Here is a 16,201-nt window from a genome sequence, read left to right on the forward strand (position 1 = left end):
TTATGATGTCTAGAAAGGATGCAGGCAAACCACAAAATCTGACAGTTGTCCAAAAGCCTTTCCAAAGGAGCTTTGTCAAAAGGAGGGATGTGTCAGCTCCAGGAGAACTTTCACTGTCTGGAGAGGACTCCCTGCCAGCCTGGTGTGGAACAGAGCAGTGCCCTCCACTCGCACCATATCCTGCTCTGCTGCATCCTTACATTCTGCTCTCTGTACCAATGAGAGGCTTCATTTCTGCAGCACAGCACAGCCCTAATTAGGCTAAGGAACAAAGTGACTTGAAAGAATATGAGCACTCCCAGCATTATTCAAGATATTACTTTTGATTATGTCACTTCTACAAATGTGGATGGGTAGATGAACAAACAAACCCAGCAAAGAGGGAATGCCAAGTAATTTAAAATACTCTGTCTCTAAAGTAGTCTGAGCCTGTAATAAAGGCCTAACCACAACAGTTAAATACAAATCAATTTATCACTTGGAAGCCCTTCTGACCTTTTGTTATGCCACCACGTGGCTATGTTTAATGAGTGATAACCTCTCTCTTTGCTAATCCAAGTTGTGAATAAGCATTTTGGTTTTAATTAAAGCAGAATTTTCAGATGGCACCTCTCTTCACACAATGCATACTGGTAGTCTTACATTGGTGATTACAGCAGAGGGATTTTCAGGTATTTCTTCAGCAAGTAATTACAACCATTTCTTATTTTCTTATTGCTAAAACCTACCTGATTAATAGATGATACAACCCCAACATAGTGGGAAAGAAGCACTGCATACATTGTTCAAAGATGTTATTCATGCTGACCATTCCAGCATCACTCCAATACACATTTTTAATTACTCTTTATACAAGACATACTTTAGCTGATGTTCTGATCCAAGAACAAGGCTCCAAAAGATACCCATTTCAAAACTGGAGTGTTAAACATAATGAGCAAAAGAAAAAAAGACAATCTCTGATCAAAAACACTCAAGCAAGAGCCTCTGGAAAAGTGACAGGGAATCAGCTACCTTGGGATAGCAATGGATACAGAGCTTTTCACCTTTACTTCACCAATTTTAATTTAACCAATGTCAGCAGTGATAAATAAAGCCTTGCCTCATCTAGTCTTAACAAGAAATACAATTGAGGTCTCTTTTGGTCTTCAGCAAGAAAATACAACAGAATGACCCAGCAGTGAATATACATGAAAAATATGAAAAAAAAAACCACCCTCAGTTTTTAAGAAATGTACCCAGAGGAGGTTAAAATCTACTGGAAAAAGAAAAAGTAGAAGGCTGCATTTTCCTGTCAAGTACACTTAAAAGGAGCACTACTTAAACTTTCTACAAATTATAAGAGTTCAAAGGCAAAGAATTGAGTATAATGGGAACTCTCATACTGAAGATACTGTAGGGAACACTTTGAGGAAAAATGGGAGTGAATGAACACAAAACTCACATGCAGAATACACATCACACATGCTGTACTTGGCTATTTAAAGACCACAGAAGTCAAAGTTAGTAAAATCATGCTGGATTAATAGAACCAGAGGTCTGGCTACCAGGTAAGAAGACACATGTACAGAATTATGCTTTAAAAATCATGTATAGTTTCCCTTTAAAATACATTTTGAGAGCAATTTGCTACCACATGCTGCCACAGAAAAAGCAGCAAAGACCACCTGAATCCCAGCAACTAAAATGCAGAAGCCAAGCCATGTCATCAAGATCTACTGGAAGAAGAGAAAATTTACAAATCTTTCAGTCCCTAAGAGTGTATTGTAGTCACCTGGTCTCTCAGCCAGTCTGGTGGTTACACAGAAACAGACAACATCACACCTAAGTACTCTTGAATCTGTGTGTGTGAGGGGGAAGGGGAATAGGCAACGGGGGAAACAAAATAATCCAACAAAAACCACAAACAAAACTACAAGTGGGATTACTATTAATTTATAGCCAAACCTCTTGCTATCATGTATGAAATTCTGTTGCATATCTAATAGGGCAAATAATTCAGAGCCATACATCATAATTACTTTAAAAAAATCTGTATTATTGTGTTCTCTGAAGTAAAACACACAAAATTTTCTAAGTATATAGTTTTACAGAACTGACATACATTCTAGTTTAGAAAGCAGTTCTAGTAAAGTTAAAGTCTTCCTGTTTTGTTGAAAATTAACAATGATTTTGAAAGCAACAGATTCACTTGCTGAACTAAAAAGTTATGTGACCTTTTTTAAACCTCAGATGTGTTGTAGTTCTGTTTCATGCTACTTCCACAAATTATTCCAAGATAATGAATAATAATAAAGCTAACATTTTCCCACATTAACTGCAACAAGTTAAGGATTTGGCCTTTTCTAAAAAATGAAATTTACTACATATTGATATTTTTAACTTCTAGGTTGCAAAAGTTCTCAACTACTGTAAATGGAGCAGCTGAAAAAACCAACAAATAATGAAGAGAATAATGAAATGAATATTAGGACGAGGAATCAGAGTAAATTTTATGGCAACTCAATTTTCTCTCTCCAGATTTCAAATGAAAGACACTTATATTACTATTCTAAAAGGCTCTCAGAATTTGTAGGTTGCTGTGGAAAACCATGAAAACATCTAAAACAAAGCTAAAAATGGAGCTAGAACCCTGATGCTTCTCGTTACCAAAGGACAACTTTTAGTTTTGATCCTCCAAGTCAAAACCCAACACATCTTAGGAGAATGTGGAACAGCAGCCATAGAAATAATCCCATAACAGATTCCATCTAAGCTTTCCTTTCCAGCTTCTGTGCACACAATGTATCTTGTCCTCTCTGCTACACAAGCCCCATTCACTCTTGTGGTGACCAAGCTTAAGAAACCACCACCACTCAGATTTCATTCACCTGCAACTTCAGCCCAGAAATACTCCAAAACCTTTCCTCTCATCTGCTGCTGGTGTTCACATACTCATGGTTTTACTCCACTTCATTGCCTAAGTGAAGTAACAAGTACTAAAGACATTTGACTATAAATGGAAAGCTACAATAAATGAGAGGGATGCAAGGGCCATAGCAGGGTGAACAGCATTTACTGTGCTGGCCACAGACACTGCAAGAGGTCTCAAATTACACTTCATGAACTAGTAAGTGTAGTTATCAGGGGAAGCTGCGTTACCCTTCATTGTTCTTCCAGGGACCTCAGCATGCCCTTGATCCATTCAATTCCATAAGCTCTATGCATGAATCAAGGCATAACATCACCTTTAGAAATCTAAGCTGGATATTCTTCTGTTGGCCCTTCAAACAACTTCACTTTCAGTGTCCTGTCATCTGGAACACATGCTATTGATGACACTTAATGTGCAAAACTAGAAAACTGGTTCAACAACGCAAATAAATAATTCAGAAATATTAAAGCTCCATCTCATATTTCTTTAGTTTTTGGTTGCCATGTATCATATGAATAGACGACAATCAACATTCACTGATAGTAAACCAAATGTTGTTTCCAATAATTAATTAGTTGTATAATAGTCATATCTTATCAATCTTCCATGGTAAGTGAATCCTGGTCTTTCCCAGCAGTATGTCAATGATGACCAATTTTTTCTCCTAGTTACAGGAGTTGTATCATTACAGAATTTTGCTGCTAAATATACTGAGTAATTAAACATCTGAGCTTGATGGCTCTAGCAGCATTTCATTTTTAAACACTAACAAAGGGAGAGAGGTTCCGAAGGAAACTCCTGCAACCTGAAAAATTATGATATATATATTTTGTAATATGAGAATTCATTAAAATGAAAGTAAACACTGTGTGTTGTAGTGTTTATTTAATTGCACAAACTAATAGCAGTACAGTTACCATTAAGTACAAAATGAGGTGTTTTGTCATCTGAAGTACTTCAAACAATCCACCCTCTCCATACTTATCTTTATAGTTAGGCCAAAATACTTCCCATCAAAATTAATGCACTCAAGTAAAAAAATAAAACCACTAAACAATAATGGTCAAATACTCGTAACAGATTTGGATTGTGAAGTCTACAATAATAGTGAGCTAAGACAGAAGAACTGCAAGGTGAACCCAACAATCAGAACTGGGTAGGTCAGCCAGAGCCCCTGCTCCACAGCTGGAAGCGCCCACTGCAGATCCCTGGGAAGCCAGAGGAATGCTGTGTGGGCAGGACCCGGCCTATGCAAATCGGGTTACCTGCTTCTACCCCTAGACCTCAATAGTAAATACACAAAAAGTACACACACTAAGAAAACCCTAAAAAACAACAACAAAAAATCCCAAAATAACAAAAAAAACCCCACCATAACTAAAAAAAAACACAAACCAAACCAACAACCCCCCCAACTTCGACGTTTAAAGTTATTTCCATTTCAATGCCCTAGGATTTTCCAGTAACAAAGGGTATTGTTGTCACAACACTGAGCTTGCACAAGTGCCTGCTCGCTACATCTTGTCTTTACTCTTATCCATCACAAACACACCCAAAGTTTTTCAGTAGAAACGAAGTAAGTCAACATGCAAAAAAATAAAGTCTAGGGTTTTCTTCCCAACAAATGAATCGGGTTTATATTGTTGAAAGTTGTGCTGAAATACTCAGAGGAAAAAAAAAACCCAACAAAAAACAAAAACAAAGCAAACAAACGAACAGAAACACCAGCAGAAAGCTCCCTGCCATGACGAGTTCAGATCAATGCTTTTGTCTTCCATTTTACTCAGGGCTCAGGAGAGCAACGCGGTACCGAGGGCTCTCCCAGCGCGCTCCCGAGCGATGTAAACACGCCGCGGGGCTGGGGCTGCGCCGCGGGGCGCGGGCACGGCCGCGGGGTCACCGGGGCTGCACGATCCGGGCGAGCACGGGAGTTTCTGACCTACATTCCCCGCAGCGGGATAAAAACCCTCCCGCCGCAGACGGAGCGCGGCGGGCGGGAGGCCTCCCCCGCCGGCAGGGTGTGTTCGGGGGTGGGGAAAGCGAGCGGGCCGGGGCGAGGATGAAGGCTGGCGGAGGCGCCGACACCTGCCCGCCGACACCGCGGCCCGGCCGCCGGCTCCTCCTCCACCGGGGACGGACACCTGCTGCGGGACAGCCGCACGCGCGGCCCGGCGGCGGCCTCGGCCCGGCGGCCGCGGGCGGGCTCGTCCCGCTGCTTTCCCGAGAGCCCGCTGAGCCCCGCGGCGGGGCCGGGGTCGGGCGAACTCCCCGCGGCGCCGCGCAGGCCGCGGCCGGGCCTGTAGGGGCGGAGGGCTCGGCCCGAGGCCGCGGGGCCTGCGGCGGCGGCGACGCGGGGCGGGCGCGCCAGGCCCGGCCCCGAGCCCTCCTCCGGGAGCGGAGCCGGGCGGAGGCGGCGGCGGCGCGTCCCCCTCACTCACCGCTCTCGATCTCGTTGCCCTTCTTGGCGGTGGCTGCGTTCCCCATGGCCGGGCCGGGGCGGGGGGCGGGAGGGATGCCGGGCGGGGGCCGGGCCGGGCTCGGCTGGCGGGGCGGCGCGGCCCGCGGGCGCGGCGGCGGCAGCGGCGGCGGAGCTGCCCTGGCCCCGCTCTGGGTCTCTGTGTCTCCGGCCGCCGCGGAGGAGGAGGCGAGCGCTCTGCCCCCTCCCCCGCCCCGCACTCGGCGGAAATGACGGCCGGGGCGGCGCCTCCTCCCGCTGCGCCGCCCGCGGGGGCGCAGCCGACCACGGCCGGGCCGCTGCCGCCGCCTCGGGCGGGGGCTGGCCCAGGGCAGGAACTGGGGGAGCCCCGGGCGGCGCCCCCTGCCCGGCAGCGGCTCAGGGGGGCGGGCGCGACGGGTGCCCGCGGCCGTCACCCGCGGGGTCTCGGCACCCTCCGCACCTCCGGGCTGGCGGGCGGCGGCCCCCGAGCGCCCCCGCTGCCGCAGGGCAGGCCCGGCCCGGCCCGCCCGCGGGGCCGCGGCCGAAGCGGGGGCGAGGCCGCTCAGCCCAAGGTGACCCCGGGAGGCCGCGCGGGCCGCGGCCCTGCGGCTGCGCCCGCCCCGCGCCCCTGAGCATCCCCCAGGACACCCGGCCGGGCCTGCACCCCGGCGGCCGACGGGAGGAAACTCGCACTTGCCGCCTGTTCAGTGACTGTTTTTACACGGCTCACCAGACTATAGAAAAAAAAAAAAAAAAAAACCGCAGAAAGCAAGCGGGCTGCCAGGAAAGGTTTTTTTTTTCCTCCCCCCCTTTTGCTGCCACCCATCATAAATAGCTACAGCTACACATTTTCAAGCGGTATTGTGACTTTCAAGTTGATGATAGCTCTCTTTATATATTTATCATGTGAAACACTTTGAGTGTTTTAGCTCTGGAAGGAAATGCTTATCAAAACCGGCTCTATTTTACATGCTTTAAAGTGGAGAGAGTGGAGAGCAGAAGTGCTAATCTTACGGATCACAAACTGCATATATTCTGCCAGGACAATGTATGTGATACCCAGCCTCTCCTGGCAGCATTCTTTCCCCAAGGCTGCAGGAATTGTTCTGGCTACCATCCTTCTCTGGGGTTATCAAAATCCTCTCCCAGCACTGTGGGCTACCTGCTGGTAAAGCACATGCTGTCACAGCCTAATGCTGAATTACCTTACTACAAGACAGGATTTTGTACACACACACTAATGCACATTAAAGTAGACACTTCTAGGAAATTCCCAGTTTCCTAGGTCTGTGCAGTGGATATTGTGTATGGGAGCACTGGGCAGATCTAGCCAGTGCGTGGTCTGCCTTGACAGTTGTACAAGCTGCCTGGGTTATATGGCTGCAAAGTTTTGGGAGCACTTACCTGAATTATCTTGCTGTTTTGTAAGTTGAGGTTTGATCAATGAACTTTTTGGTTTAAGGGAGTTTTTCCTGATTTTCTTCACCTGTTCCATTGCATTATCCTGATGTGTAGTATACTGCTTACTTCAGGGGAGTACCTGTGTTTCTATGATTAAAGAAGCTGCCTCTGAGGAAGCCAGGTCTCTATTGCTTTGAAGATAGAAACAAGACTCAAACATCATGAGGAAATAACCTGCAAACCATTAGGGGCAGTGAAGCAGCTACTATTGAAGAGGGCTGTCTCATTTTGCCAAATATTCTTTATGCAGTTAAAAAGAGGTTCAGCAAGTTATCAGTAATTCACTTTGCTGAGGAATGGCATGTAGATTGCAATGGCTGGATCTGCAACAGAAGGAGAACTTAAACACGGGAAAAGGAGAGGGTACTTTTGTCATCTGTCCTCTTAATCACTCATACAATGACAAAAAATAGAATTCAGGTGCTGTAGTATTTAAACAAATATCTGAAAATTATATCTCAGGTAAAGATCTTATCCCAGTTTTAAATGTTTTCTTTGCTCCAGCCACCATAGTTTTCATTTTGGCCAGATTGAGTCTGAGTCAGCTGATTTTCATCCAGGTGCTGACAGGCATTTTGATATCCTTGAGAAGACAGCAGTGGCATCACTAACAAATGAGGTTTGCTGCAGCACCTTTAGCATATTCCTGGCATTACAGCTCATCCCTTCGCTAGCAAATTATGCTGCAAAGGCTGCATATGTGGGAATCCACCAAGGTCCAATAGACATTACTGCCCTTTGGGTCTTGGGGGACAAGGATCAGCTGGTCATTGCATGTACTCCAGCAAAATCCTACATATACATGTCCAGACCACATATATACATATATTTATATGTGTGTGTGTACACCAATGCAATGACACTGGTTCTCAAATAACCACATGCTCAATGCACATGCGGCACTGAGGGATTTGCATAAATGTTTTTACCCAAATGCTCTCTTTAACAGAAACATAACAAGTATAATTCAACAGTGCTGTGAAATATTAAATTAACCATATCCATGGTTCTAGCATTACATGTGTAGGCAAAGATACCAAAAATAAAGAGTTAGGGATGAATGTTTGTATTCACTTTTACACTACTCACACATCTTATGCTGTATTATCAAGTTAATAACCACTGATTAATTGCAAAACATACCGATGATTATAGATATTATGTGTATACAATCAGCATTCAGACTCTTGTTCCAGTCCTAATCTTTAGTTTCCTTAATTTTCTTATATAAAATCCTTTTATGCTGAAATACCTCATATCATTACTTATTCACAAGTAGATTACCTTCTTTCTATCAACACAATTGGCTAAAAAATAAAGTAATGCAAATATGAAAAATGTTCTGTTTGTGTATGTTAATATATTTCACTAAAGGTCCAATCTGAAAATTCAAATTTCATTTGTTTTGCTGATCTATATGAGATTTTAAAAAATATACTCTAAGAAAGTCAACTCAGCAGTTTTAGCAGTATGAATTTGATGATGTTGTTTCAGTAACTCTCAGCAGGTTTTCATCCATTTTTTAACATATTTCTTGGGAACTATCAGCTAGGAATATCCTAGCAAGACCAATCCTTCACTCTGATAAAGCCTAAAGCTTTGTATCAGATGTATGGCTCCCTCATGAAACTCACATATTTTTCCCTACACAGACTTAGAACTAAAAATGAGAGGGTCATTTCAGGTAAAAAGGATAAATTTCTTCTAGATTAAAGACTCTCAGGTGTTTTTAGTAGAAATCATCTCATCACCTGGTAATTACTTCTGGAGCCACATATCCTTTCACTTCATAACCATTCTGATTTCTAGATGAGATAGTGGCATTTCTGTAGCAACTACAGCAGTTGTTTTCAATACACATTTGAAACAAGTCACTAAATTTAAATCATTACACATCTTCATTTTCTTCTCTCAGATTTGAGGTGTGCCTGCCTTGCAAGGGGTTGGCATAGACAGATTGATGGTTCAGCCCATCCACACTGATCATCCTTAGCCTGAGGATGTAGGCTGTGCTTGAGCTGTGACCATGAACCTGCCTTAGTTGGGGTTCTCATTCTGTGGCCAGCCTGCCTCACAATTGCAGCAGTGCCTGTAAACTTCGGGCTTTGAATACCAAATTAGACTGCTCTTCCCAAAATCCCACACTCCTGCATCTTTGAATACCTCTGGCAGCCTCCTTCTCTCTCCTAAACAGAATGATATATTTGGCATTTAACTCCTTGTTTTCCTTTTGGGTTGTTCCAGGCTACTGGCACATTTCCTGCTCTCAGCTAACCCCTGTTCTGCCAGTGTGGGATGCTTTTCTAGCAGGTTGCTAACGTGCCAAGAAGCATATGTATTTCTTTGTGAATATGGAAGATATTTTCCAAATTTTACAGCTTCTGACCCAGAAACAGGAATATTCATCACTGCAGCATAATTTCAGACCTGCCAAGAATGTATCAATTATGTCATGTAGATGTGCTAAGGGAAAGGATGAAAGCAGGAGTACAGCAATTTCCCCTGCTCCCTGTACTAGCTATACAAACAGCAATAAACTACATCCTTCTGCAGGGAAGGCTTAATCCACTGATGCCAAATTCATTCCAGTTGAAGACCCACCCACTCAGAGAGAAGTGAAAGGACTTACATCATATTTCTACAATATCTGAGATGGCCAGGCCCTGAATCCACTATGAAACTAAAGCAACTTGGCCAAGGACTTGCTCTGCCAGTTTCAGATGTCCTGAAAAATGTTCTTTGATGCTTTTCAACTGTGAATCCAAAAGGAATCTGGAGCCTCAGGAAGGTGTTTGTCACACCATGGATGTTACAATTTTGAGGGACATTTATTTTGGAAGGAGTCTTAACTAAGGGCAACTTGGGCTTCCTTCAGTGTGACTAGGTAGACTTAAAGCAAAAAACTCCAAAGGAAGTTTACACCAGCAGCTAATACTTCACCACTGCCACCCTTTCTTTCTTGGCATTAGATGTTTCTCAAATATTTCCCAAGATAGCCACTGGTCAAAAACCTCCCATGTAAACAGAAGAAAAGAGTTTGCATATTCCCTTACTGATTTTTAACTATGTTTCATCACAAGCCTCTAAAGAGCCATAAAGATGCAAGGTGAGGGGTTTTTTGATGTTTTAGACCTAATTTAACAAAAAAGGTTCTATGCTTTTGCTGTCAGTATTACCCCCTAGAAGAGAGCATTTGATCAAATTTTCTATGGATATTGGCTACTTAATAATTCACCACAGGAGGTGAGAGGTGCTGTGTTGAGGTCAATGTCCTGCAGAACAGACATGTTTTTTTGAGAGATAAGCTACAGACTGCCTTAATGGGCAAGTCCAGCTGCTCAGTTCTTGGCCTTTATCTCTTATGATCATTTGGCAGTGGGTGTAGTCTCTTGCTATCAGCCAAGCAGCACTTTTTTTCAGTTGCTTATAATTGTTCTGCAGATTATTCCATATTAGTTGATTATGTACATATTGAGTAGGGGAAGGTAAACAAAAAAAAAAAAAAAAAACAAACAACCAAAAAAACCCCACATTTTTTCTTGTATTTTTAGTAGTTTAGCAACATATTTTTACTGCTGCACATGAACTATAGCAGGAATGAAACCAAAGTCACAGTTGATGGTATACTTGTCTGATATTTGATTCTAGTTTACTCCCACAGATTTGAATAGAAATACTACTTGTGTAGTCAAAGTTATTAAAAAATGCAAAGCTGTTTAAAAAACTATATAGTAAGCCACTTTCAGGATAACATCCTTAATTACTTAAGTTTACCATAATTGAGAGGTGATCAATATTATACTGTTTGTTTTTACTGTATATTAAGACTCTGAATCACCTTCTACAGAACTGAGAAGATTAAAAACAAAAAACAAAAACAGTGGTGTTTTTAATTTATCTTTTTAGGTCTTTTCTACAGAGATCTCTAAGTTAATTACAACTGTTAATTTAAAGTAGGCTAAGCTATATTAAATGCCTCAGTGTCTATTTTTCCTCAGAATTAAAAATGACCTTAATTCAGTTTAGCCTAACTCACTTTGGAAGTGAAATATGCTAGGTTACCTGAAGGTCATTTTAATTCTAGCTGAGAAAGTTCAAACAGTTTAGCAAGTTTTCCTACATACTCTGCACCCAATAAGTGAGGAATGATGAGGAACTAGTAGTCTCACATCTAAATCTAGGCTTCACTGTATTCTGCTCAAATGTATGTCCTGTAAATTGTGTCCCTCTGTCACATATTACTGTATTGGTTAAAGAAGTCTAGCTGGAAATTTTCTTAATGCATAATAAGCTTTTCTGCTGCAATATCTTTAGCAGTGCCATCTAAAAATAGGAAAACTGTCCAAGATGGTTTTCCTGGTTTTTTCTTTTTTAATTTCTAGAAGCACATTTTAAATAGAAAAAAATCACTTTCATAAACCTGTATTTTTACCCCTTTATATTTCTACAACTTGCTGTTTTTATCTCAGTTACAGCACAGTTCCTAGAAAGACTAGGAGCTGTGCATATATGCCTAATGAGAGTAATATGTCCCATTTGCTCTTATGTTTGTTATTTCTTCTGCACACATAACCTTTTGCTGCAAGTGTTTTTATTTTACAGAAAACAATCACCCAAGGTAGCAACATGCAGTTTCTTCATGCTTCAGACCCCTGGCACCTGGAAGACAAATACAAGGTTTTGCTTAATGTTCAGAGTCTTCCATCTGCTTTATTTGTGTTGTTATTCCTTGCTCAGGAATTCCAGCTCAGGGTGTTTTTCTGCCTCTGATATCTCTGTCTTATGGTATTTTCAGCTCTTAGTAATATCTAAGGTTCCAAAGTACAGTCCAGTCCAACACTTGAATATTCAAGTACTAGTTTCTTGGCAGATTCTAAATTGCCTCAGTTGGAGCCTGCTTCTCCCAGGAGTCTATTTCTGTATTATTTGCTCCACTTTCTGTTGAAAACCAGTGGCTCTTTAAAGTTGGAAAGGCTTTACATTTTTTTTTTAAATCTAAAAATCTTCAATAGATCTTACTCTATGGCAAGGTAATGCCACACTTTATCGTACACTTCTAGCACCCCATTCTTATATAGTAAATATAATCTTATAATTTTGTCATCCTAATATTATAAAGTAAAATACACTTCTAAACATTCAGGACCAAAGCATATAACTTTAATATGCTTCATTTTTATTTAGAATGCAATACTTCTCATTTTTTGTACCAGCTTCATGAATATCCTTCTTTTCTTAGATTGCTGAGAAGTGTTAAATATGCCAAATGCATCAGCACTTGCTATTTTCAGAAGGAAAACCTCCTTCTGATAGACTTGCTTTTAAATAACACTTACTGTTTCCAGATGTACACTGAAGCGTTCTTGCCTTCTTTTCCAGTAGTTTCTGCTATTTCCAGAGTTTGAGCCTTTAAATGCTTTAATTTCTTCTCAGTGTCTTTTTTTTTGTTTAATATTTTCTTATATTGCTAGTGCCATGAATGAGTGGTCATTCTAGCTCAGAGGGTTTCAGCAGATGTTCTTCAGTCAGGTGCCTGCAGTGTCTTTTCCTTACACTAACAAGCCAGGAAGATGAATTGCTAAAAGAATATTTAGGCCATTAGGAAAAATAATAAACAAAACCAATAATAATATCATATTCATAGGGGTGAATCTATTGAAAAAAAATCCATGCAAGAAAAAAAGAGTGAAATTTAGCCACTTTCCATATAAAAAAAAAAGCAGCCAAAACTGGATTAAAAGTTTATTTACTATTTTTGGATTTCTTTTTGTTTGTCTTTGACTCACAAAGCTAAAAGGAGAAATATCTACAGTGCATGCCAAGAAGAACTTATTAATTCTCATTAGCACAAAGAAGAAGTGGTTATTTCAAGTGGTTGTAATGCAAATATCAATGTAAAACTTTTTTCCCCTCATCTCCAGAGCCTGAGAAGCCATTGTCAGACTGTACTTTGATTTCAGTAGATGTTCTGTATATTTGATAGATGTATGGCTGATTCACCAAGAAAGAGAAGTTGAGTGTTTTCAAGCATTGTTTTAATCTCATGAAACAGAGAACTTTGACTTCTATTTGCATTTAGCCCAAGCCAGATTTTCTCTAAACTCAGTTTCACATCTGAAATATAGAGGTAACTTTCTAATAATAGTTCAAATAAATGTAAGGCTTCCAGTGAAACTTTTATTTTTCAAATTCATTTTAAAAGATGGTAACCATGTGCAGTACAGTTTTTGCACATGAATGTGACAGACAGGGCTTTTAAATTGGTATTAAGTATTATGATTTTAACCATCACATTTACAAGAAAGAAGTCCATTCTTTTTTGCAAAGAGTAGATGCATTCCCAAGTAATATATTAGCCAATAAATGTTGACATATAAAAATTATCCTCAAGCATTTCTCATTTCCAATGATGTAATTCCTTTCAAATAACTTCAGGTAAAAGGAATCAATCAAGGTCTCTAACAGAGGATGTATAGAAATATGTCTTGGCTATAATATCTGCATTTATTTTTTATGCTCAGGTGTAACATTTAAACTCAGAGGTGATGGTATTATATGTGTACATCACTTGAAGTAGCTAGATATCAAAGCTTCCCTTTGATATTTCTCCTCAGAAATCTTCCCTTCCATCTACTTTATCACAGTAAAGGTTAGTCTGATTTAATCAGATATTTTTTGTCCCTCCTAGTTTTAATTTTTGTTATACTGCTAAAATAAATTATATTTACATTCCTCCCAAAAAATGTTATTTTCTATCCTCCAAAGACTTTATATGCCTCTATTTTCACACTCTACTTTTTCTTCTTTCCTATCCTTTTTGGCCTCTGTTTGTTTTCTTTGCCATTCTATTCTATTTACTTGGTCTTTCCCTTCACTGTACTGCAGATTTACTACCAGAACTGTTATTTTGTAAGAGTTCACAGAACCAATGGAATTCAGCAGCACAGACTGGTGGTATTTTGCATCCCTCACCTCCTCCAAATATTTGGTACCTTATATCTTAATTTTTACTGACAGTGTTGAACAAAAATGAAGATATGTTTAAATCAGTCAGGGCCTTTCCTCATCATTACTGAGAAGACAAACCAGATTTCTGATCCCCTGGGCACACACAAGCAGGAGCAAAGGCCATAGAAGCCATTACTGATGAGAAACTATTCTTCTGAAGTCTCAAATGAAATCTTGATTTCTTCATACTCAAATGAAGTTTTGCCATCAGTGACAACAGGATGTTACCTGCAACACTGGGCCTGGCTGTGTTTTCTAGTTTTGTGCCTGTTACTCTTCATAAGCTATCTCAAGGATTGCATCCTCTTTTTCATTTCTGCAATAACATTGCATCAATTTACTGAAGAGACAAGAGTATAATTGGCCATATCCATTCCTCAAAGTTAGCACAGGATAGTATATTGAATAGGCACAAAAGACATGTTAGAAATGGTCCTTGGGTAAATAACTGATTCCTATAATTTCTTAGAAATGTTAAATCCAGGTTTAAAGTTCATTTTCACTCTGGATGACAAGGGAGAAATATTTTTTTTCAATTTATTGTCTGTTTGAAGGGGGAGCTAAATGGTTTGTATATGAATCCTTTAACATGCAAATATTAATAACACAATCAATATCAATACTTACCAGTTAGAGAGGGCTTTTTCATCCACAAATTTTAGGGTTATACAGTTAGAAGTAAAAGGCTTCTGAGAGTTCCAGTGGTGTTGGAGAGAAGGATTTCTATGGCAGCTGGGATTTCAAGGAAGGAGGGAAGAGAAAGGCTGGGCTGCAGGACAGAAGAGAGTGTTTGAAAATGGTAGAGAGAAGAAAATGAAGGCAGGACAGCTGGAGCACATACATGTGCAGGAGAGAACAGATAAAATAATTATAGAAGAATTGTAGAACTTGCCTCATGCAACAGGAAAATATGCAACATAGTCTTTTAAGAAAGATAATAGGAGATGGTAGCCTATCTCATTTGGAGAGAAGAAGTTTGCTTTAATTAGGAGAAACTGTGATTTTGTTACAATCTTGGCAATACACACACTGTCCAGGTCCATCCCTGCCTGTGAGTGTTCCATGTGTGCTGCTGTCTTTTCCCTGATGACTCTGAGTGCAGTAATTTGCAGACTTCTGGTCCAGACGCAGTCTTTTAATATATGTTTGTACAGCTGCATCACAATGGGGGACTATTTTTGAATGGGGTCTCTGTTTTCTACCATAATTGAAATAATTAATCATAGTCATTCAATAATGTTGTCACTGTCACTTCTTGGACATAAAAATCCAATGAGATCCTAAGGAAATGCACGTTATGTTAATATTATCTATAATAGTAAAAAAATTACAATCCATAATCTGAATCAAAACTCATCATGTCTATGTAAGTCTAAGTGTAATAGTCTTTTACACAACAGCAAGCAGTTGTAGGAAAGGACTGCCTAAAATCTGGAGGATTCTCCTGCCCCAGGCTGTGTTTCTCTACAGGCAGGGCTCCTTTCCTTGATGTGAGTTTGGAGCCCACAGCACAGACAGGGCAGGCCCCTTTAAATCTCTGTTTTATCTGGTTGCCTAGACAACCCCTGTAAACATCAGTGGAACAACGTGTGGTCTTCAGAAAGCTGGGGACCTTGAGGAAAAACGAGGTCATTTGGGGACAGACAGATCCAGGGTAGCCTTACCTATATGAGCAGACATAGATTTTTTAACAGACACTTTTTGCAAGTTTCTTTTTGAATGCTTCATGCTCTTATAGTCTGTTTTAATTTGTGATATATGGAAAAAATAAACATGTTTTCCAGCAGCAGGTTTTTTCTTGTTTTCTATATTACTTTCTGTTGTGACATAAATATATACTGTTTAAATATTTATACGTAATGAAAGAAGAATATGAGAAAGACTACTTTGACTATACAAAAGTGACAACTCCACTTACCTTTTTTGATATGACTTTTTTAGATTACATGATTTTTAAATTTTCTTAAAATTTTCATTTTAGAAAGCATTAAAAGTACTAGTGAAATTCAAATAATGTTGAAAAAGTTACCATTTGCAATGTGTTTTTCCATTAAAAATGATAAATGGATGGGTTAAATATTTGTTAGCTGTTACATGAAAGTAATGAGCCAATCACTTCAGACTTATTTCAACAAACCTATATAGAGGAATTTCCGCTTGTGTTTGGTAAGGCATGGATTGAACAGATACTGAGAACTTTTACACTGTGAAAGGACATGCATGGAAAAATCACAACTTTCCTGGGGTGGAAGTCTCATGCCCACTTTCCTCATATTTGACCATATTGCTTAAAATAATGATTTCATTACTGTGTCCAACTGCAAAGGAGGAGCAGCTCACACCCCTCTTTCTACTTGGGCCTGCATGTCAGCAATCGCAGA

At 40.5% G+C, this 16,201-nt stretch overlaps 1 protein-coding gene across 2 annotated transcripts in view; it reads right to left on the minus strand.

Moving 5' to 3' along the window:
• The window catches only part of PRKACB (protein kinase cAMP-activated catalytic subunit beta), a 79,417-nt gene that overhangs the window by 60,468 nt on the left and 2,748 nt on the right, over positions 1–16,201 (minus strand). Inside the window, exons 2-3 of one of the 2 annotated variants that reach the window (XM_058030668.1) lie at positions 14,448–14,589; positions 12,149–12,390 (exon numbers count right to left, since the gene is read on the minus strand). In XM_058030668.1, the coding sequence (XP_057886651.1) occupies position 12,149 (1 nt within the window). In that variant the 5' untranslated portion in view covers positions 12,150–12,390; positions 14,448–14,589. Of the gene's footprint in view, positions 1–5,352; positions 5,424–12,148; positions 12,391–14,447; positions 14,590–16,201 lie in introns of those variants that run through there. The other variant, XM_058030666.1, reaches the window with a different exon arrangement.

This window comes from Melospiza georgiana, chromosome 9 (assembly GCF_028018845.1).
Source record: "Melospiza georgiana isolate bMelGeo1 chromosome 9, bMelGeo1.pri, whole genome shotgun sequence".
Classification (NCBI taxonomy): domain Eukaryota; kingdom Metazoa; phylum Chordata; class Aves; order Passeriformes; family Passerellidae; genus Melospiza; species Melospiza georgiana.